Consider the following 22,261-nt stretch of genomic DNA (forward strand, 5'->3'; position numbering starts at 1 on the left):
CACACTCCAGCAAAAGTGCTGCCATCCAGGTAACAATATGAGCAAAACGTCCTTCTTTTATCCTTAACTAAAGAAGAATAATTTTAATAAGACTGATCACTGTCAAAAGAATAGACTCCCAAAGTGAGATGTTTTATTTCATCTCTGCTGCAGCAGGTTTTATTAAAGTTATTTAAGTGACTCTTAACAAGTGTTGAAATGAAAATACGTTACCTGGATGCTGGCTTTTTCACCTTCGCATCCCACAGCTTTCTGTAAGAGACAAATGGTAGGCAATACTTAATTTCCACTTCCAAAAGCTACTGTACACCAGTGAATGGTGCCTACAGTATTTGTTTAATTCACAATCTTGCTGTTAACACACTGAGGAGTCTTTGAGTAACACAGGCATCAAGCATCACAACACAAGATTTATAGAAAATCGGGTGAAGGAGACTGAAGTGTGGTGGGGTGTTCGGTAAAAAATATTTGTGAAACTGTAAGATCAGTAATGGATTTGTCTTGTGGTCCAGATCTGCATCTGCATTTCCAACTGCCTACAGAGATGGAACAAGAAATTCAATGATACAACACAACAGGGCAAAGAAAAAATCTAAATGGGCAAAACAAGCATTAGATTTTAAAGTAGATTTATTTCATGCTGCTTGCAGGTACTCTTGTGAATGTATCAACACAGATACCTCAGTGACCACATTTGATCTAGATTGACTTGGGTTTTTGAAAAAATCTAATAGAGGTGTGTCACAGGGTTCATCCAGTGCCCTGCATCTCCACTGACACTTCTGTCTGGTAAGGGATATACTGTACTTTACTGGAAACCTTTTCCCATAAGCAGTACTCAAGTATTCACATTATATAAACATCCATTCAGCAAAACAAACAACATGTGCAATGTGGCACTGTGGTGAGAGGCCAGTGAAAGTCAAATCTCAGCTCAGTTATTATCTTGCTCTGTCAATCCTACTCACATTAATTCCTACAGGATATTATTTTTTTCTCCCACAAAATTTCATGAGGTTTCAACCATCCTGTTGAATTCCAAAAATATTTCAGGGTTTGAAACCCAACGTTTTACAAGTATGCTACAAAGCACTAAATTCAGATTTACAGTAAACTACTCTTATACTGTACAAGAGAGTCAAGGATAAGTGCATAAACTAAGAAGTGGTTGTCATGGGGGATTTAAACTTTCCTCAGACAAATTGAGAAAAAAAAAAAGGAACATTCAAATGATATACAGTATATGGCTATCAGCTTTATCAAGGCTTCCTTAGTTTGTTAGAACATCGACTAGGTAAAATATCTGTATTGATTTAGCATTTCCAAACAATGAAGACAGATTGAGGACAAGAGATCTGAATGTACCATTAGAGGGCAACAATCCTAATGCTTTTCTTTGAAGTTTGAATCAACAAGTAAAATGTTGCAACTTTCAAAAAACAGACTATGAAGGGATGAGACAAAGCCTAATAGCAATAGAATGGGACATATTCATTTTAAACACTTAATCAAATACATTCATGGCATCAACTTATTGTCCTTATAACATGGAACACTTTTCCTCAAGCAATTAAACCAACAAAGAATGTAATAAAGGTTTAGAAAAACAAGATCTGGTTCAGAAAAGTGATGAACTACAAGTACGGGCATGTAATGAAAATGATATTTAAATAGCCAAGAGGGACACAAAAATGAATATTTATCATGCAAGCTTAAATCAATATTTTGCGGTATTAGAACAGCAAAGGAACTGTAAAAGATAAAGTGATTCAGGGATAAAGATGGGAAAGTTTAAGATAGATACTCCATTGCCCACTACTGTGGAAACTTGTCTTTGGCTTCTCCTATAAAAGTACAAAACACACAAGCAAAATATAAAAGTCTTATCAAATCACATGAAGTACATGAAATCAAAACAATAGTATATCATACATAAAATAATGGATAAATAGGTAGTGGGGGACATTTACATACATTCATTGAGCTGTTTTATTGCAGAGTGGACAAAAGACTTCTTATAAATGTTTTTATTTGAAATATGTGAATGTATTAAATGTATGTTTCACTTATATGTTTACCTAGGAAGGAACAGACAATGTGCCCCACGTGGAAGAAAGACAAAGATCTACTGTACGTGTATGTTTCATCATATTAGCACAGTAGACACAGAAGTGCTTTAGGTACCAAGGACAGGTAAGTTTAAGGGTAGGTAATTTCCAGGGACTGATGGTTTTCTACCTGTTGTGCTTAAGGGAAGGAGATGTTATTCATAGGCCATTAGCAAAAGTCAATTAATATAAAACACCTCCATAAAAAAGTATGACAAGTAATTATAAACCAAGCCTTACATCTATTTTGTGCATAGTTATGGATATAACAATTAGAACTAAATTGGAGGATTATCTCTATGACAAAAATGTATTTCTAAGATAGTCTACATAAATTAAGATAAGATAGAAATAGAATACTCTTTAATTATTATTGAATGACGCTGTTCTTCACTTGTATCTTTAGGGGAAGGCATCTTAAAGAGACTTTGGATATAGCAGGTACTCACAAGCATTAACATTTAAATCAGGACAAGTCTCATACTAGAGGGATTTGGTCGTTGTGTCTCATGCCTTTCTTGGAAAGGTTTTGTGGGAGATGGACAGACTTGTACAGAGATCATTTCCTAAAAGATTAACAGCATTTTATCACCGTATTTTCATTAGAAAAATGTTTTTGCTGTTGTTTACATAACCTATACTAATGGAAAGGATTTCACTTTGACAACGTACAGAAATGTAAGAGTAATTTCTTAAATATCCAGGCACAATATATCTGCTGTGTGAGAGCAGGAAAGAGTCTCATTGTGCGGGAAACTAGCTCCAAATTAATATAAGAATGCACCATCAGCTGGCTTCTGGAACACACTCAATTATATCTTATGACATCCTCAGCATGTCTGCCTACACTGGTTTGTATAAAATGGATTTCAAAAACATCGACTTAAAAACAAACATTTCCTATTAGGCTGAGCCCAGTCATTCTAGCGCTGAGCCAGGAGCAGAGGTACAGAGCGTCAGGGGTTCATCCAGCTCAGCAGTGAGGTGAGGTCCTTTACAGCCACATCAAACACTGCTTCACTCTGCCTCTGGCACATTAGTAGGAAAGAGAGTCATCCAAACATGTGTCATTTCAGCCTCAACAGCATACCTAAGAGGGGAAGCAAACCGAGTCATATTGGAGCACTTTGAGAAGGAATGTATGAGTGGCACAAAAACACAAACATGGTCTATGTTCATTGCTCAAAATTCCCAGCATTTTGCTTTTCTAGTCAGGAGCTCAGAATTGGAATGCTAACCCTGCAAACACAGAAAGTTCACCATGTCCAAAGGATAATGTGTCACAGTAACTATTCCCATGAATGCTCTTGCAAAAGATGTAAAATCCATGTAAAGTCCAAACAACATGAGCAGTAGGGTTGGGAGCATAATAGTAGATAACTGTACAACCAGGTAAAAAAGGGTGTTTACTGTAATGCATCTGTACAGCTCTGTTGTAGTCACCAACAAAGTGATAATTCCACATATGTCTAGGAGAAGAAAATTAGAACATTACGAGAGGGTGAAAAAAAGTCAAAATCTTGTGGATAATTTTACTTGTCCATTGCTAGTTATCAACCACTGCTAATGAGAGAAACTTACTAGTGAAACAGGTCAAATCTGCAATAGTGAAACACTGAAGCAATCATAAGGGTGTAGAATCAAAAAAACAAGTCCAAGAAAAAAACAGATTACAGCTTGTCTTCTGATCAAGCCAGAAGAGGACGTTTAAAGAAAGGGAAAAACATCTAAATGTTTTTAGTTAATAAAGGTCACGAACAACTGCATTTAGCCAGTAAGGCTACCCAAGTGTTACAAAAAAACTGGGATTGTCTGCCATGTGGTTGTGTACTAACTTGTTGCACAGACCAGACACAAAAGTATGCCTGATTAAAGCAGCTTTGCAATTTAAAAAGACTTAAAAACCACTTAGTTTCCAAGCAACAAAAATGCCTAACACACACACATTGTGACATGTGGCACTTTATTTTCCCTCCACAATTACAGACCCTCAATATTGCTGTGCTTTCTGGCAGGAATTCCAAGGCAATGCCTATCAGTTCCCTTCTTACCAAAACATAAATATAATACTATTAAAATAAACAGTGTTACCTCAAATGAGAACAGCAGCAATAAACCAAAAGAGAAAGGCAAACCAAGTCTCCTTGAGCATTAGCTGAGCGATGAAATGAGCATGCTGTTGCACTGCTAAATAAATTCTTGTTTTTTATCTAGTGTGAAAGAATGCCATATTCTCCTGTAAACTTTATATGTATTTCAGTGGCTAATCTTCCCAATGAAATTCTACACTATCACGAGAACAGTCTTGTTGTTCAAAGTTAGCTTCTTGAATAAATTCTTACAAATCTATGTACCGAGATATGTGAAGTCTAAAGATGCATAATCCAACACCCTTGAATACACACTATGTATTTTGTTTCTAATTAAAGCAGATGAGAAAACACTGTAAAACACTGTAAATACCTTTGCCAGGAGGGTCAGTGGTGGATTAAAAAGTTTTATTTACAAAGTTAACACCCCATGCGTGTAGAGATAATTTGTCCTGATGAGAACTTACAGTGCAAACAAACTTTGTAAATAATGCGTTTTGTTTACTTCCTGTAATGGCCTGTTCCCCAAGTCTCCACCTACCAGTGTAATTGGCCTTGGAGTCCCACCCAAAGTTTACAAACCCAGGAAGGGGAAATGATAGCTCTGACACCTTTCGGAGCTGGTCTCCACAGAGACAACCACCACTAAGCCGATTATCCTGACATGCCCACTGCCCTTATTTCTTCGCTGGCATCTACTCTCTGGGCTGGGAGGACTCTGATTAGTGGTTGCTGAATTTGCACCTGCTACCTAATAATTTCAGGCAAGCATGTGAGAGTGAATGTTGCTGGAAGCACTTTCATTGAGGGTGCCTGACTTTGCAAGTCCTGCAAATCTATTTAAGTAGCGAGAACAGACCTGCGGAAGAGACTCGCTCTTCATGGAAGATAGAAGTGCTCTCTCTGACAGCCACACTCCATTCAATGACACTTGGAGGCTAAGATCTTGGATGGCCTGCTGTCACAGCCTGCACTCTTACAGGTGAGGCAAGACAACTTTAATACAGAGGGAGGATAGCACAGCCCCTGGGAATTATCCTTCTGAACTTCAATACAAACATCCAGGCAGGAATTCATTACGAGACCACGTGACATGAAATGACCACAAACAAATTAAAGAGTGAGATGAATGTTTGCCTAGGGGCTGTTAGGTCAGTTGTAAGCAATGCAATTCGTTCACAAATTAAGGAAGCACCAAGCTGACCAAAAGGAAGCTCTGTCTGGGCAGAAACCAGTCTGCAGAAAGATCTCCGAATGCAAAGTAGTCACCAATGTTTTGTGCTGGATTCCGGCAGAACCCAACCCAATCAGGCACTGAAAAAGGAAAAACCTTTTTTTTACAAAAAGGTTAAATAACAATATGTTTAATGAATGAACACGTTATAAATAGATTCCCAATCACAACCAACTCTTCCAAAAACCAACCACACTTTCCAAAGTAAAAAAATAAATAAAGCTGTTGCAGTATCTTAAAATTCAGAAACATTTGCCAAGAACTTCAAGCGCATTTTGAAAAAAGGAACAGGCGTTTTTAAAATACTAAATATAGACATCAGTGCTAATGACACTCACAAGGTACAGTTTGTATGTGCTCGCCGTCTGTCCCTCTCCTAGTCTCCACAGTTGCACAGCTCACGTCACAGACCTCTGCTGACACAGCAGGCCAGGGCTGGGAGCAGCTGTAATTGCACCCTTTTTGCAAGAACCTTACAAAACCCTCAGGCCTCTCCAAAGTTTAATTATAGCATCTTCTGCAAGCAGCCAAGAGACACTGGGCTGTAAATTAGAAGGGGAGTGGCTGAGAGACAATACAGCAAGGAAAGAGCCTGAGCTCTGAGACGTGCCTGACATCAGGAGTGCAGTCTGAAGCTGGCTGCCACAGCCTCAGCCTAGGTAGCCCTGGACAGCAGCAGGCACAGAGTGCCATCATTCGAATGATTAAAGACAATCAAACTATTAAGACCCCATATGATTCTGAGGGCTTCATCATTTGCACTTAATATTGGTTGGTATTCATTTCAAATTATTTTTAATCAATGAATAGTCATAGTATTAATATTCAACTGCTCAAGCACATCAAAGAGCTCCCAAAAGACACTTCTGTTACTCCAAAGTATTTCTACCAGATGCCTTCCAGGGCTTTAGGGAATGTCTTCATGTCTTCCTGGAAAGAAGTTAAACCTTTTTAGTCTTGAACAGAGAAGATAGCGAGGGGACTTGAAATAACTTCTCAAACGATCTAGCAAATAGGGCAAATCTAGGGTGAATAGCCTTCTCTCATTTGTAACTCTCATAAAACACCATCTAACCTTTTTGAGGAGATTTTCTAAGGAATGTACAACCAGTGAGCAGCACTCCCTGAGATTCCTGATTGACATCTGTCTTGAGTGAATGCAGCTCAGAGGCTGTACTCTGTGGTTCAGGATATAAATCTAGAAACCACTTCAGTGTCACCTCCCTCTCAATTAGAGACCAAGACTGCAGATAATGACATTACTGTGTTTGTGTTGTTTTTCTAACAATGCCCCTCGCTCTGCGCGGTGTTTACAGTCAGGTGACAAGGAAGTCCTTCATGACTCCTTCCAGAGGCTCCTTGCATCATGCTGGCGTCCTGCCTGAAACCAGCCACTGACCTGGCACAAGAGACAGCCTTGTTTGTACACAGAACGGACACGGCTGTCACTGAGTGTTCTGTTTCACCATGATACCAACAAGAACCTGACTGGACTCTCCCACCACACCAGGTGACAACTACATGTTTCCTCTGTGGCTGACCTATGACAAGGTCTATGACAAGACTCAACATCTTCAGTGACATGTTGACCTGTTTTAACGCCATAGCAGGGCCGGTAGCAAAGTCTGCCCTTCCATTAACATGATCCTGACCTCTGTCTGCTCAAATATAAATAAATATACTGTGAATTACAAACACATGCATACATTAAACCAATATATAGATTTAAGAAGCTGAATATGAAGGTAGTCTTGGGCTTGTAAGTATTTGTATTAGTAGTATTAGGCTGATTATACTGAGGTGACATTTAATGAAAATCTTCTTAGCTCATTAAATGCGCTCAGCTGATTAAATGGGGTTTTGTGCTCAAAGGACAACCATGCCTTTTCACTTATCTTTAATCAGGAACCGACCTTCTGGCAGTTCTGAAAGACCAGCAACATGAGTCTCAACACTGCACATCACTCTTCTCCATTTCACACTAGATGTCTCAGAGTTAGATCTCAAAAGGAAATTTAACATTTTGTAAATAACAAATGGAAAACATAAACAGAGATCTAAAGATTGATAATAAATGAAGTCCATAGACTCGCTGCATTGTTTTTTTTCTTAAACCAATTATGGAAGATTGTGCACCAATGATTGGAGAGGAAGTGGAGTTTTCTAAACCAAAGCACAGACACAGATGTACAGAGTACCTAGGACACTGGAAGGCTCAGGGATTGGGATAAAATGTTTATTAAAAAATACTAGTTTGTTTCAACTGACAGAGTTGTTTTTACTTTTGTGGAGTCACAAAACTGAAAGATAAGGAAACAGTAGAGACTGACAGTTAAACCCAAGGGACTTGGAAGTATTATATTCTAGCTTCTAGAAGTAAGGTACAGAGACAACTGTGGTTCAGGTTATAGGGATAAGTCAACTGGACCTGTGCTAATCGCTCCTGGACCGGGCCTGAAGGAAGTGAGCTATTGCCTAACACATGCATGTAAAATAATAGATTTACACTATTCAATTGTAACCAATTCCTGAAATACCTTCTGTATAACCAAGCATTAAATCAAACATAGTAATTAAGATTCCATTTATAAAAGCAAATCAAACAGCAGTACATTTTTCAAGAGCATAAAATGTTACAGAAGTTACTTTTTTTACCCTGTCCCACTAATTACATGAATGTGTCCTTTACAGTAATGTAGTCAACATGTTAGAGATGGAGGACTAGGAAGATTGGTAAAGCAGGTATGGTCAGTCCTGGTCCCGGAGAGCCCGTGTGTCTGCAGGTGTTCATTCCACCTCAACTCTTAACAAAACAACTCAGCTGATTATTGACTTAATGGGACATATTTTTGACAGCTTCCTCCAACTCTTCAGATATCGGTGCTTTGTAAAGACCTAGAAAACCTGCAGACACACTGGACACCAGGACCAGAAAAGACCATACCTGAGCTAAGGTATAGTACTAGAGATATTATGACCCACTGCCCAGAAGAATCTGGAACCTGGTGTGGACCAAAAACAACTGAAGATAGTGTAATCACACAAGCGCAAAACAGACATGGGCCTGCACTAACACACAACTGCAGACACCAGGATGGTATTATAAAACTTTGCAAAAATGGGGTAATTGTATGAAATTAGACAACAGGACTGTGGTGTCAGGGAAAAAACAAGCATCACAACCCATAATGTTATTTAACAAATCTACATCTGACATTAATCACAGAGATCTAAAAAATGTTAAAAACCAAATGCAAGCACAAGCATAACTAACAATATAATTAGCTGCAATATAATTTTCCCTTGTAGACACCAAGCTGCTTCTAGATAGCAGAGCGCACGAAAAAGCAGAGCACATCAGAAAGCAGAGCAGCCTTAATGGTTATATTGCTTAAGGTTCCAGAGCAGTACCTTAATCCTTGTCTTTTACCTGTTTTAAAGTCTATCGCAGAAAAGTCTGTACATCAGGGCTGTTCTAAATATCAAGAGGCATTAAGAAGCAGCAAATACTACTGAAACCAATACTTATTCTTTGTCTGGTACTCTGACTGACCAGTACTGTCAACCAAAACACCCAGGGAATCACTTTTCTTTTCCAACAGCATCTCACAGGGCTGCACATAGGGTCTGTAGATGTCTATTGATGCTCAGCGGACTGGACGTCCACTAGGGTACAGACCATTTTCATTCCGATTGCAATGGGCAAGTAATAATGTTTCGTGAGGGTGTTGTGGGATACCCGGTAGGACTGTGGGCACTGAGTGAGCAGATGAGCAAAGTGTAGCTCTGTGGTGTTGTGTGTGTGTGTGTCAGAGGGGACTGCTGGGATACCGCAGAGGTCTTTAAAAAAGTTCAGTGAATAAACACTAAGTGCTGTGTGGAAAGAGATGAAGCTTCCTGGGCCGCACAGCTACAGTATATTTACACTCGGAGAAGGACTCTAAATATAGCTGCCTGTCCATGTGGCGCTGTGACACGGCTGGGGAGTCACAGACAGCACACCCAGATTGGTACACCCAGAGGCAGACAGCGCACCTCCCCACCGCCAGGCTGCGGAGGGAACAGGGAGACACCCCAGGGAAGAGAGATTTCAGCAATGCCTTCACGTGGCCTCAGACTACGGCTTGGCTTTTTCCACTTGTTACTCTGCCTCCAGGGGGAGAGCTAAATGTGTTCATTTCTACAGATGAGTTCTGTTCATTACACATGAAGGAAGCAAAGGATGCAAACTCCTTAAGGAAAATCAATCTGGACTCTTCCACGGACCAAGAATCAAGAAACTCCTCATTACACTGTTTTTTTATCAAAGACTTTCTTCCACAGTGTCAAGTGAAACAAGTAATCAGCCTTTACATAAATCACGCGCAGCTCTCAGGCGTAAAGTGCTAAACATTTTACACACCAATGTTTTTTTTTAATTAAAGATCTGTTAGGGATAAACAGTGCATTTATATAGAACCAAGCAATGAGAGCTTTTGCACCCATATGGTTTAACGAAGGGAACAGAATACAGTATTCATGTTCAAGTAAAATCTTCCTCAAAGTGGATTCAAGTATAATAAAGGGAAAGTGGTTTTATTCACTTTTTAAAAAAAATAGTAGTAACATTGGAAACAACAGTCAGCTAAAAACAAATGTAATAATTGAAGGGATACTTGAATAATAATCCTCTGTGATACTGGAGCCTGTCACAGAAACCTGAGAGTCATTGTCCTATTGCTCTTCTGAAAATGCAGCAGTTGAAATTGGTCAACTGTTTGCAGAATTCTAGATGGTATTAGTGAGAGGGGAAGATCAATATGCCATTATGTAGAAGGTCTGGCCCTTAAGAACTGTCTGCTGGGCGGAGATAACACAGCGGAATGTCTATCCAGCAGACTGCAGAGGTGACTTCAGTCTGTGTTGATAAATTTAATAGATCTATCTTAATACAGATCTGTAAGACTGAAGCTGATTTCTTATTATTTATGCATTTGTTTTACATTGTGACTCATTTTCTTTACTCACACTTGAGAATACTGAAGTGCATGTTAAAGAATGCAAGCGCAAAATGGACAGTATCTACTGTACATCAACAAGCCAAGCCTGAGGGCCTCAACCCTGTCCTGCAATAGTGTTTAAAAATTCCATTAGTCTTCCCTTGCAGTTATTCAATAGAAGTGTACAGCAGAAAGCAGAAACTAATCCATCATCTAGAAACTTACTTGTACATCTTGACATTATGCTGCTCTGCAGATGGGAATCCCAGCATGCCACACACCACCTGGCTGCTGTTGAGAGTCCAGCCCAGGTCACACACCTGGCGCCACCTGCCCGCGTGTTTCACCTCCACCGCGCCCTCGGTGATGGGGGCACGGACCTTGGTGCTGGCAAGAATGGGCCGGAGCCGGACTTCCTCTATTTGGATCCTGCTGCCTCCCTGCAGAACACACAGGGTCACCGACACTTGCACTTTCTCTAGGGTGCGAACATGTGAGCACAAGAGACTGACATTGTAAAAGACTGTGTTGTTGTGACAGAAGGGCCCCTCCATGTTGTTCTGCTGTGGTCTTTAAGCCCTTGCTCACCCCTGTTTTACGATCTTTAGACAGGCAAGCTGTCCTACTCCAGACAGACCTAAATGAAGCTCTGGTCTGTGCTGTTTTATTAGAACAGTCTTCTTGGCAGGAGCTCCTGTGAGAGAGTGGTTTAGATTCAACATTGACCTGACTGAGGTTCCAGGAACAGGCATTCCTGCAGTGCTGAGTGGGCAGCGGTGAGCGGTGGGCAGCTCAGGAATGGAATGAATGTCTTGGCTGCCGTTTTCTGTCCAGGTGCAACTCCTGGTAATGGTGACTGAAAAGCAGCTTCACAGATGCTGCCACACTCAGTCAGCTCACACTTCCTGTTTGTGGTCCCCTTCTGGCCTGATGTGCTATTATTGCGTAGGAGCCTGTTCTGTTATTTATTAATCCTACAGGTACACATTTGAGATTTCATAAATATATGTGTTTCCTTTCCATTTCTTTTCTGGAGTCACAACAAGCAAGCAATATTATCCTTTTTCATCTCAACTTTAAGCAAACGATCACCACTGGGCACTTTGTAGTCAAGCACAGAATTCATTAATTTTTGTGAGAATTCATCCCTAATCCAGAACACAATGAAAGGAAAACCTAAATAAGTAGAAACATAGACAGGATTCTGTTATTTTAAATACAGAATTAATTGACGTTTTTTGTAGGAATACAAGAAGCCACATTGCCGCTCATTAAAGTTTGGAAATGTGATTATGTCAAATGGGCCCTTTCCAGGAAAGGGATCTTCTCCTGCTATGCTCTGAACCAGTGCATTTCAGGGCCAGTCTTTATACCTGAGAACATGCAAAAACGTCTGAAGGAGGGGGTTGGAAACCCTTCAGTTCCTCACCAGGTTGATGAGGTTGTTGGGCCGCCCTTGACGCTGTGTGACCATGTTCCTCCTCTCCTCGGTGCAGATCACCCCCAGATCCTCTGAGTGCTTGCAGTCGCTGACGCCCCAGCCGTTAAACTGGCACTCTGCCAGGGACTTCTCAGTGCCAACACAGCGCACATTGTCCATCCAGATAGGACCTGGCGAGGACAGCAGTGCAGGTCCAGCGTGAGAGACAGATTCTACCCCCAGACAGACAAGGGCAGTGTCCTGGACTCGTGGGGAAAGAATCCCTCACTCCAGTGTACTAGAATCAAACCCAGGAAGACCTATTTCCATATTGCCTTCCGTGATTAACAACCAATGAACACATACAGTAAGTACATCCTTTAGCGATAAATTAGAGAATGAATCTACTTTTAAAACATGACCATCTTCCTTCATTTACTCAGTTTAGCAAGGACAGCCTTCCGGACATGACAAAAATAAAAGAAAAGTCCCTTTAAATTCTGAGCCATGGAAATGATATTCATTAAGCAGATTTATTCCAAAAGCAGACATATTAAGTAAATGCTCTCACTGGCAAACTTACATACAGCAGCTTATATAGGGCCTACATAATCTAATTTTTATACTTTCTTAATGAATTCAATTCAAGGCTAAGTTTAACCAGTGTTAGACAACACATACTAAAAATTACAACAACTAGTAAAATTATTTGATGGTGCATTTTAATTTAGAATTATGACAAACGTGGTAATTTGGAGTCTTTGAATAATCTATGACGTACTCAAACTGACGACAGTCAAATTGCAAACAATATCGCAATAATACAGGATGGTAATTTTCAATAACTAAACTCAACAGCAAATAGAGGGCATTTTGCAAGCCATAACAATGTGTGACATAATTATTGCAAACATGCATGGAGATGCAGTTTGTGCTGCTGGATCCAATGGTTCAAGGCACATCTCCAAGCGACTGACCCACACGGCCCGACTGGGCATCTTACTCGCTGATTCCAATTCACTGGAAGAATATTAGTAGTACTGATAACAGAAAAAATACAGGCAATTTAGCCTGGGGACTTCTTGAGACCTGGAGCAGTGAAATCATTGTAACAGTTTAAATTTGCACTGTGAGATCTGTTACGGGGGCATATGGGTTACATATTGAGTTTTGATCATATGATGAATGGAAGCTGACACACAGCCACATGCCTGATTATCTGCCTGATTAGTTTAATCGAAGACATTCCAGCAGCCACGTCATCCTGCAACTCACAACTGGCAGCCACTGAAGCTCTGCAGGTATGAGCCTGGTTAGTACCTGGATGGGACTCCTGGGAAAAACTAAGGTCGCTACTGGAAGAGGTGCTGTGTAGGTGTAATACCCTAGTATAGTGACGTGGACACTATACTGTAAAAAGGCGACGTCCTTCTGATAAGACATAAATGTGTCACTGACTATATTAACTTCTGCGTAGACAACACCATCCCCACCAAAGACGTACACTGCTTTTCAAATAACAAACCCTGGATCACCAGCGACCTGAAGGCTCTTCTGAATGACAAGAAGAGAGCCTTTAGGAGGGGAGATAAGGAAGAGGTCAAGCGTGTACAGAGGGAGCTAAAGCAGAAGTTAAGAGAGAGCAAGGATGCCTACAGGAGGAAGGTAGAGGACAAGCTGCAAAGGAATAGGGTGAGAGATGTATGGAGCAGCATGAGAGAGATCACTGGCTTCAAACAGGCTGGGGTTGCAACAGAAGGGAACCTGGAGATGGCCAACAAGTTGAACCAGTTCTTTAACAGGTTTGATTCTGGGTCCTCTGTGGCGCAACACCCATCCCCCCACAGCCACACGCTCCCTAACCCTTCACAGCTGCAACTGCCCAACACCTCCTCCATCCCCCCACAAACATGGCCGCCTACAGCTACAACCCCCGACGGCTGCTCACCCACACATCCCCCACAGCTGCCACTCTCCAACACCTCCGCCATTAACACCTCCGGCACTGAAAGCACTATGAGCATCATCCCCCGGGCCAGGCTGACCATCACAGCTGACCAGGTGAAGAAGGAGCTGAAGAGGCTGCACGGGGGTAAGGCCACAGGACCAGATAACATCTGTCCCAGAGTTCTGAGGGCCTGTGCTGATCAGCTGAGCGGAGTGCTCCAGCGACTGTTCAACCTGAGCCTGCGCTTGGAGAGAGTCCCGGTGCTCTGGAAGACATCATGCCTGGTCCCGGTACCAAAGAAAGGGCGCCCCTCTGTCCTCAACGACTACAGACCAGTTGCACTGACTTCTCACATCATGAAGACACTGGAGAGACTGGTCTTATCCCACCTGAGACCCATGGTCAGCTCATCACTGGACACCCTACAGTTTGCCTACCAGCCCAGTGTTGGTGTGGAGGATGCGATCATCTACATGCTGCAAAGGGCCTACTCACACCTGGACAGGGCTGGCAACACTGTAAGGATCATGTTTTTCGACTTCTCCAGTGCCTTCAATACCATCCAGCCCTTACTTCTAAGGAGGAAGCTGGAGGAGATGCAAGTCGATGCCTCCATGACCTCGTGGATCACTGACTACCTGACGGGCAGACCACAGTCTGTGAGACTTCAGAACTGCGTGTCTGAACTGGTAGTGAGTAACACAGGGGCACCTCAAGGGACAGTTCTTTCTCCATTCCTCTTCACCCTCTATACTTCGGACTTTAAGTACAACTCAAAGTCATGCCACCTGCAAAAGTTCTCAGATGACTCTGCGATTGTTGGATGTATCAAGGGTGAGCAGGAGGAGGAGTACAGAGGACTGGTCAGCAGCTTTGTGGAGTGGTGTGGGGTGAACCACTTGGAACTGAATGTTACAAAGACAAAGGAACTGGTGGTAGATTTCAGGAGGAAAAAGGTCAAACCTACTCCTGTCTACATCCATGGGAGTGGCGTGGAGATGGTGGACTCGTACAAGTACCTGGGAGTGCACATCGACGATAGACTGGAATGGTCTAAGAACATCGAGGCCATCTATAAGAACGGACAGAGCCGACTTTACTTCTTGAGGAGGCTCAGGTCCTTCAATGTGTGTAGTAAGATGCTACACATGTTTTATCAGTCGGTGGTAGCGAGTGCCATTTTCTACGCAGTGGTGTGCTGGGGCTCTGGGATTAGAGCAGTAGATTCCAAAAGGCTGAACAAGCTCATCAGGAGAGCGAGCTCCGTCATTGGGTCTGACCTGGACCCCTTGGAGGTAGTGGCTGAGAGGAGAATGATGTCCAAACTGGAGGCCATCATGGACAACTTCTCCCATCCCCTCTATGACAGGCTTGCAGGAATGAAGAGCACGTTCAGCAATAGACTGATTCACCCACGGTGCGACAGGGAGCGCTACAGGAGGTCATTCTTGCCGTCTGCCATAAGACTGTACAACGCATCCACCTTGCGTCTTGGCAGAGGCAACAGCGACAGTGACCTGTTTCTGGACTAAACGCATATACACATATACTGCTACATCTGTTCTCTTTCTTTTTCTTTTTCTTTTTCTTTTTCTTTTTCCCGTTTACAACCACTTTTGTGCAATATATGCCAGGGACCTGTGCAATACATTTATATTTATATTTATATCTATGGTTACATCTATATTTATATTCATACGTGTGATACGATTTTCTGTGTACTGTTCTGTTCTAGTTTCCTCTTGTGTGTCCGGACTGTGAGTAACTCTTGTATTGTATTGTATGTATTGTACTATTAGTATATAATTCGTTACACTGTGGCTGTGTTGTGTGTGTTAAGCTGCTGTTGCACTGCAATTTCCCTCACGGGATCAATAAAGTATCTATCTATCTATCTATCTATCTATCTAAAACCGAGGTCCTGACTGTCAGTGGTAATTAAAAAGCCCAGGCCATTTCTCAAAAAGAGTAGGGGTGTTACCCCGGTGTCCTAGCCAAATTTCCCCCTGGCCCTTACCAATCATGGCCTCCTAATAATCCCCATCTATGAACTGGCTTCATCACTCTGTTCTCCTCCCCACTAATAGCTGGTGTGTGGTGAGCGCTCTGGTGCACTATGGCTGCCGTCGCATCATCCAGGTGGGGCTGCACATTGGTGGTGGTGGAGATGAGTCCCCATTAACTGTAAAGCACTTTGAGTGAAGTGTCCAGAAAAGCGCATATAAGTGTAAGGAATTAATAAGTTTACCATCCTTTGTTATCCTTTTACTTTTTCTAACTCCATATTTTTCGATAGCAAAACCAACAGAAAAAATCTCTTAAATAAAGCATTAACTGACATTAACTCACCTCGCTTCTTAAATTATTAAAATGCCATGACCGGGTAAATAAAAAGCCCTAAGTTATATATTTAATGTAAAGCATGAACTATCACTATAGTGAGACTAATATGCCTTCAGAATGCCTGTTTATTTAATTTTTCTGCCTTGGGTTTGCTGTGATGTTTCCAAAGTCTCAGTTCATTAAACTTTTCAGTGGGATGGACATAAAACTCAAAATAGCCTTGTAAAAAATGAAAAATCATAGGCACTTAAAAACTGTGAAGTGCACTGAGCTATAATGGGACTCTACTGTGTTTTTATAGAAGCCAGGCTGTTTGCTGAGGTATCCGACATAGGAAAAGACTTACTGGTACTCTAGTTAAGCCTAATGACAGTGCCCTTTCGCCAGCATTGTACTGCATTACTCTTGTTTATGGGGAATTTTATTGCATGTTCATTTTAAATTAGAGGGCAAAGCGAGAGGCAGCAGAGAGAAGCAGCATGAAGGAGCCAGGAGCTTTGGTCACTATATTCCCAATTTGACAGAAAATAACCAATTAAAAATATTATAAATCTCTTTGCCTGTAAATTTCAAACACTGAGTGTTTAAATTATTGACAGTGCACTATGATTTCATCCTTTGGCCCTTGTGAAAAAGAGCTGTAAAAACATTCTCTCAGAGGCTGTCACTACAAGACAGCGTCAGGCTGGGGAAACTGGCAAGGCTAGGGCTGGGGTTTTGGTGGTTTGACCTACAAGGCAATGAGAGTTGCACACAGATCCCTCTTATTTAAAAAACTTTTTTGGCTGACTTCAGTATCTTTTACTTCATTACTGAAAATGTTATATTGTTTGCTCTCATACCATACAGTCCATCCATTTCCTAACCACTTCATCCAGTTCAGGGCTGTGGGGGGAGATGGAGCCTATCCTGGTAAGCAACAGGTTGAAAGGCAGGGTACACGCTGGACAGGAAGCCAGTCAATCACAGGGCAGAGAGACGTGAAAACCAATGCGCACACACTCAGACCAGTGCCAATTTTCCTAGAAGCCACTTAACTTACCAGGAACTGGAGAACCCTGAAGAATCCCATGCAAATACAGAAAGAACATGCAAGCTCCACACAGACAGCACCCCAGGTCTGGAATTGAAACCAGGGCCCAGTGCTGTGTGGCAACAATGCTAACCACTGTAACACCATGCTGCCCTGCTTTCATACCTATAAATCAAAATATTCAATACAAACACCACAAGACCTACTACTAGCAGCGCTGACGTAAGTAGGCAGTACATAGTTTGAGTGAGTGAGGCCTTCCTGCCTTTAAAGCCAGGGATGGCTGTTTGTGCTGAGGTACTCACCTTCCCCCTCGCCGTACCTGGCACTGTGTGCCCAGGTGATGCCCCCCACGAATCCTAACTCTCGACACGCCACGTTGGCCAGATTGAGGTCGACGTCGTCGTCACAGACGGTGCCCCAGGTGCGGTTGTAGAAGATCTCAAGGCGGCCCTCGTGGGGCCCGCGGGGGGACCCCGCCAGGCGCAGCTTCGTGGCGGGGGCGCGGCGAGAGCGGGCGGGTCCCGGCGAGGGGCTTCCCTGGGCCAGCAGAACCAGCAGGGGACTCACGGACAGGAGGAACCCCAACATCGCAACAGGACAGCTGGAGCAAAAACACAGCACGTGTAACAGAGGTCTGGGTCTTTTATGATGGCTTCAGCCCTGTTACTACTCCGATTCTCACAGATGAAGGTCTGCGGATCAAGGAACTTGCTTTCAGCCGAAATGTGCATTAGCAGAGCCATTTTTGTGCACTGCAAGACTGCACTGCACGTGGAGCAGGGTAGGCACCGGCTGCAGGAGAGGTGAAGCTCTCGCTAGCAATGCTACAAGCTCACAGGCCTCCCTGGCGTCACAGGGATCGCTGGTGTGTAGCGAACACTGCACCCTGGCTCATGCCGTGACACAGTCCACAGCTCTGCTTCGGGAAACCCTGGTCTCCGCCAGAGAATGACACACCCTGGTCCAGTGTGTGACCAAAAAGAGCAGGTTTCAGACACCACACTGAAGGCCATTTTACATGACACTGACATGATTTTACTCAAGCCTGTGAGATTCCACATGACAAACGTATGTAATATGAGTTCTGGTACCCAAATCCATCCTTACTCCTTCACCTTGTATTACAAAATCAGTACCTGGACAACATTAGCTCTTCCAGTAAAGCATTCAGTAGTAAATATAATGAGCTTCATGATCATTTCATTAACAATAATCCTTTGCCTGTGGATTTCGTTTATTTAAATGATGTACAATATTACTCCCATATATCAGGTACTGTATATAAGATGAGCACTGTCTTACACATATACTAAATATGTCAATTGTTAAATGTACGTGTGTATGTAAATGAAAAATCCTTCTCGCTTCCAGAGCACTGTTAACTGAGACTTTCTGCAATGAAAAAATGTTTTCTGAGTGGGCTTTTTCAAGGAAAAAAAAAGTCTGGTACACAGTCAGACCCTTAAAGAGCAGCCCTGCCACCATCAGGAGAAAAGGGAAATTGCATCAGGAACTGCTTTTGTGCTATATTGAAAGTGTGAGTGATAAATTCGGAAAACAAATCTGGCCTCTTTCATGGCCAGTATGTTGCAATAAAAACAGCATGTAATAAGCAAAGCTAAGTTGTGGATCTACCTGGGAAAAAAGCTTAAATGTGTGACACAACATATTTTAAAAGACAAATATATTTAAACTGTAACTACAATCCAAACGTTGGTCAGTGGAGCTGTGAAAGATTTTAAAACATGAAAATTAGAAAATATCCAACTAACTTAATGTCATCACAAACAGAATCGCATCAGTTTATTGTGCAAAGAATAGACACCAAGACATAGGTGGTTTGGGGGCCATAAGGGTTCACGTAACTACTATGACTACATTCATGTAGTCAGACCTACCTAGGAGTGTCACATTTGTGTTTCTGTCTGTCCACCTCCGCACCCAGCCTGCAGGGGGCACTGTGACCTGATTCCCTTTGGTTCAGACTGGAGTGCGCTAAAACACTGCATGCTTAAGGATGCACTCAGCTGCTCCCTGTGAAGCCATGAAGTCATGCTCCTCTCCTGGGTGTGCTGAGAGCTCCTGTTAGCGGCTGTCGGTCTGTGGCTTCCCTGTGGAGCACCGCCCTCTCAGTTTCACAGCACAGCAGGAATGGAATTATACACAAATTACAGGAGCTCCGACTTGCCCCTCCAAGAATAGATGTTCTGGTTCCAGGCATGACAACCATTGATCTACATCTTCCTCTAATTATCTGATTATTCATCTGTGCTCCTGTTCTATGCTTTTACTTCATATTTACTTCAGATATACTTCATATGTCTACAGACTACTAAGATGTACAGATTTGAATTCACTACTTCATGTCTTAGAATTGAACAAAATGAAAACCCTTTTGTGTTCACTGAATTAAAGCACATGAGACATCACGTAAATGTTATGTCTTGTGCAGTAATGGGAAATGTAGGAATAGTTTAGAGCCAAATATTAACTTTGCCTTATGAGCAAAAGTAAATCATTAAAATTCACCAAGAAAAAGCCTGGTGCCAGGAGACTTGAAGATTCACCAAAAATGCTTTGAAGGCTTAGAAATGTAATGTTGCTTTTGAGAGAACATAATTCATCTGTAACTGTTTCTAAGTATAAGCATCATATAACAAAAAACATATAATGAGTATATATAATATAAAATACTGCATATATAATAAGTATGTATTATACAATTATATCCATGCACTTTCAGTAACTGCTTTATCCTTAGAGGGTCATCAGTCCGGAGTGTAAACTGGATCCTGCCACAGTAGGGCACAGAGCGCAAGGTGGGTTGAGATGCTGGGTGGGGTGCCAGTCCATCGCAGGGCGCACACACACACACAGATGCTTTCATTCCCACAAGCTCAAAGGGGGCAATTTAGAAACTCCAGCAGCTCGTTCGACTGTGGGAGGAAGCTGGAGCACACACAGACTCGGGGAGAGCATGCAAACTTCACACAGGTGTCCCAGTCTGAACTCAGACTGCAGGAGCTGTGATACAGCAGCACTAACAGCAATGCCACCCTACCACCCTATATGCATTATTTCAAATACAGTTACAATAATTATATTTATTTTTTACTGAACATATGTATATGTTACATAATAATTTTGGCCATTTCACAGGTCAAAGTTAGCTAAGTCAGGCTAATACATCCTAAGGGCAAAAGCGCCACCTGCAGCAAGCCACTTTAGCTTTATATACCCAAAGCACAATTAGACATATACAGTATTTATATGGTTCCACTTTCTAGTTGTGATATGGCCAGAGCTAATTGGTATTCACAATCCCATTACTCACAGCAATCACTTGCTCTCAAAACACACCATAATATACAGGAACAAGCAGAGGTTAATACCATACTGAAAAGTTAAAAGACAAAGGAAAAAGCAAGATTCTATTTCTCCCTTTGCATTTTGCACACTGATACAGTTTCCCACTCAAACATGCACTTGTGTATGCGATACTTGTATATATACAAGTATCACATACACAAGAATTAATAGGAACAATCCCATTGTCCAAACTAGAGTACGGCAGCACCAAAACACTTTCCAACAGCAAATAGCAGGATACAGTACGTAAGCTGAGCCAAAATGGGGAAACCTAAATTTTAAATTGTTGGCTCAATTTGCCAAACCTATAAGCAAACATTTAAAGAACCAATCGCTGGTTTAGCTACAAAAAAAGCACAAACAAAGGCTTTGGGAATTCACAAACTACTTGTCACTCTGTATGTTATAAAAAATAGAAAAAAAACATCATGCAGTCCACTTTTTAAAAAAACATAAACCCTCACTTGGTAAAGATCCATAAATGGCAACTGCTTACAGGCGGTGAAAACGGTAAAGAAGGACCCCTTAAACAGCAGACAAATAAATGAGACGAGAGACACAATCCACTCACCTGGCAGGCAGTGCTATTTAGAGCCACTTGCGTCTTTGGGAGAGAGTGAGTGAATGAAGGAGTGTGCTAGTCTCTTTACACTCTATCCTTCTTCTCTCCCTCCCTTTCCCCCTCCTTCCATCACTTTCTCCTTCCCTCCCCCATCTTGCCTTTAATCTCTCTCTCACTTGTTTTTTTCTTCTTGCAGGTTGATCAGTTGAAGGTTTCTCTTTACTTCTAGCTCACCCATTGAAAAAGCTCAGTTAAAAAAGAAGGAAGAATACCCCAAGTTTGAAAACTGTGTAAAAACATTATAAGCATAATGTAGCGTTTTGCCAATGTACAAGTTCACTTATTGTGCCTTCAAATTTGCTTTAGCATACTATTTGAAAATGTCAGGAGGGAAGATCTCTCCATCACGATCCTTTTTAAGTGCTGTCTCTTAGTGGAGAAAAATGTATTCTGATCCTCGGAGCTGGGACTAAGGTTGGATCAGCCAACCCGACCATCGGTGGAATATAATTTTTGATCATTCCTGGAGAATGAGCATAGCTCCCACAATCTCTGTTGGTTTCTCTCTCTCTTACACACACACACACGCACGCACGCACGCACAAGCAGCTCTGCCTCTGTAATGACCTGCGTGTCAATCTTTGTCCAGGAGCTGTGTTGGAAGTTGTGTCCATCAAGAAGATGCAGCACTGTGATTAGAAGGCACTGTGCCCCACAGTGAGACGTAGGCAAATAGAACAAACTATAAAACCTTAGTGTGCAGCGTGACTCACTGTCCTGCCTCAATACACAGCTTGATGAGGTCTTGTCAGCAATCAAGCAGACAAGACCGTGTCATCCGGTCTGTCTTCGCTTCTGAAATGGCGAGTGTTTCCCACTTTTCATCCAGCTGAGCCAATTTCCCTTCCCATCTGCTTACACACCAGATTGTCCCCAAATAGCACTGGACGACCATGTGACAGCCCAATAGGCCAACTTTTCGAATGAAATAGAACCTTTAGCTACACAGTTGTCATAATGTGTAAAATAGAAGGGTATGCACAATGAAATGATTTCAAGGCAAATTACTGAGAGAAATATGCACCAGAGCTATTTATTTACTAATTCTTGTTTGTCTGTATGTCAAGTGAAAAATGTTTGGAATTGTTAAGTAAGAAAGTGAAATCTAAATC

The 22,261-nt window shown here is 42.0% G+C and overlaps 1 protein-coding gene across 1 annotated transcript in view; it reads right to left on the minus strand.

Annotated features, from left to right (window-relative positions):
- loxl4 (lysyl oxidase-like 4) overlaps positions 1-21,219 on the minus strand; it is a 41,486-nt gene extending 20,267 nt beyond the window's left edge. The window contains exons 1-5 of the mRNA XM_088635316.1: positions 21,099-21,219; positions 17,461-17,759; positions 11,841-12,022; positions 10,637-10,851; positions 214-252 (exon numbers count right to left, since the gene is read on the minus strand). Of these exons, the coding sequence (XP_088491442.1) occupies positions 214-252; positions 10,637-10,851; positions 11,841-12,022; positions 17,461-17,746 (722 nt within the window). The 5' untranslated portion in view covers positions 17,747-17,759; positions 21,099-21,219. The remainder of the gene's footprint in view (positions 1-213; positions 253-10,636; positions 10,852-11,840; positions 12,023-17,460; positions 17,760-21,098) is intronic.
- Between the last annotated feature and the right edge of the window lie 1,042 nt (positions 21,220-22,261).

Source organism: Lepisosteus platostomus, chromosome 6 (assembly GCF_059453375.1).
Source record: "Lepisosteus platostomus isolate fLepPlt1 chromosome 6, fLepPlt1.hap1, whole genome shotgun sequence".
NCBI classification, from domain to species: Eukaryota; Metazoa; Chordata; class Actinopteri; order Semionotiformes; family Lepisosteidae; genus Lepisosteus; species Lepisosteus platostomus.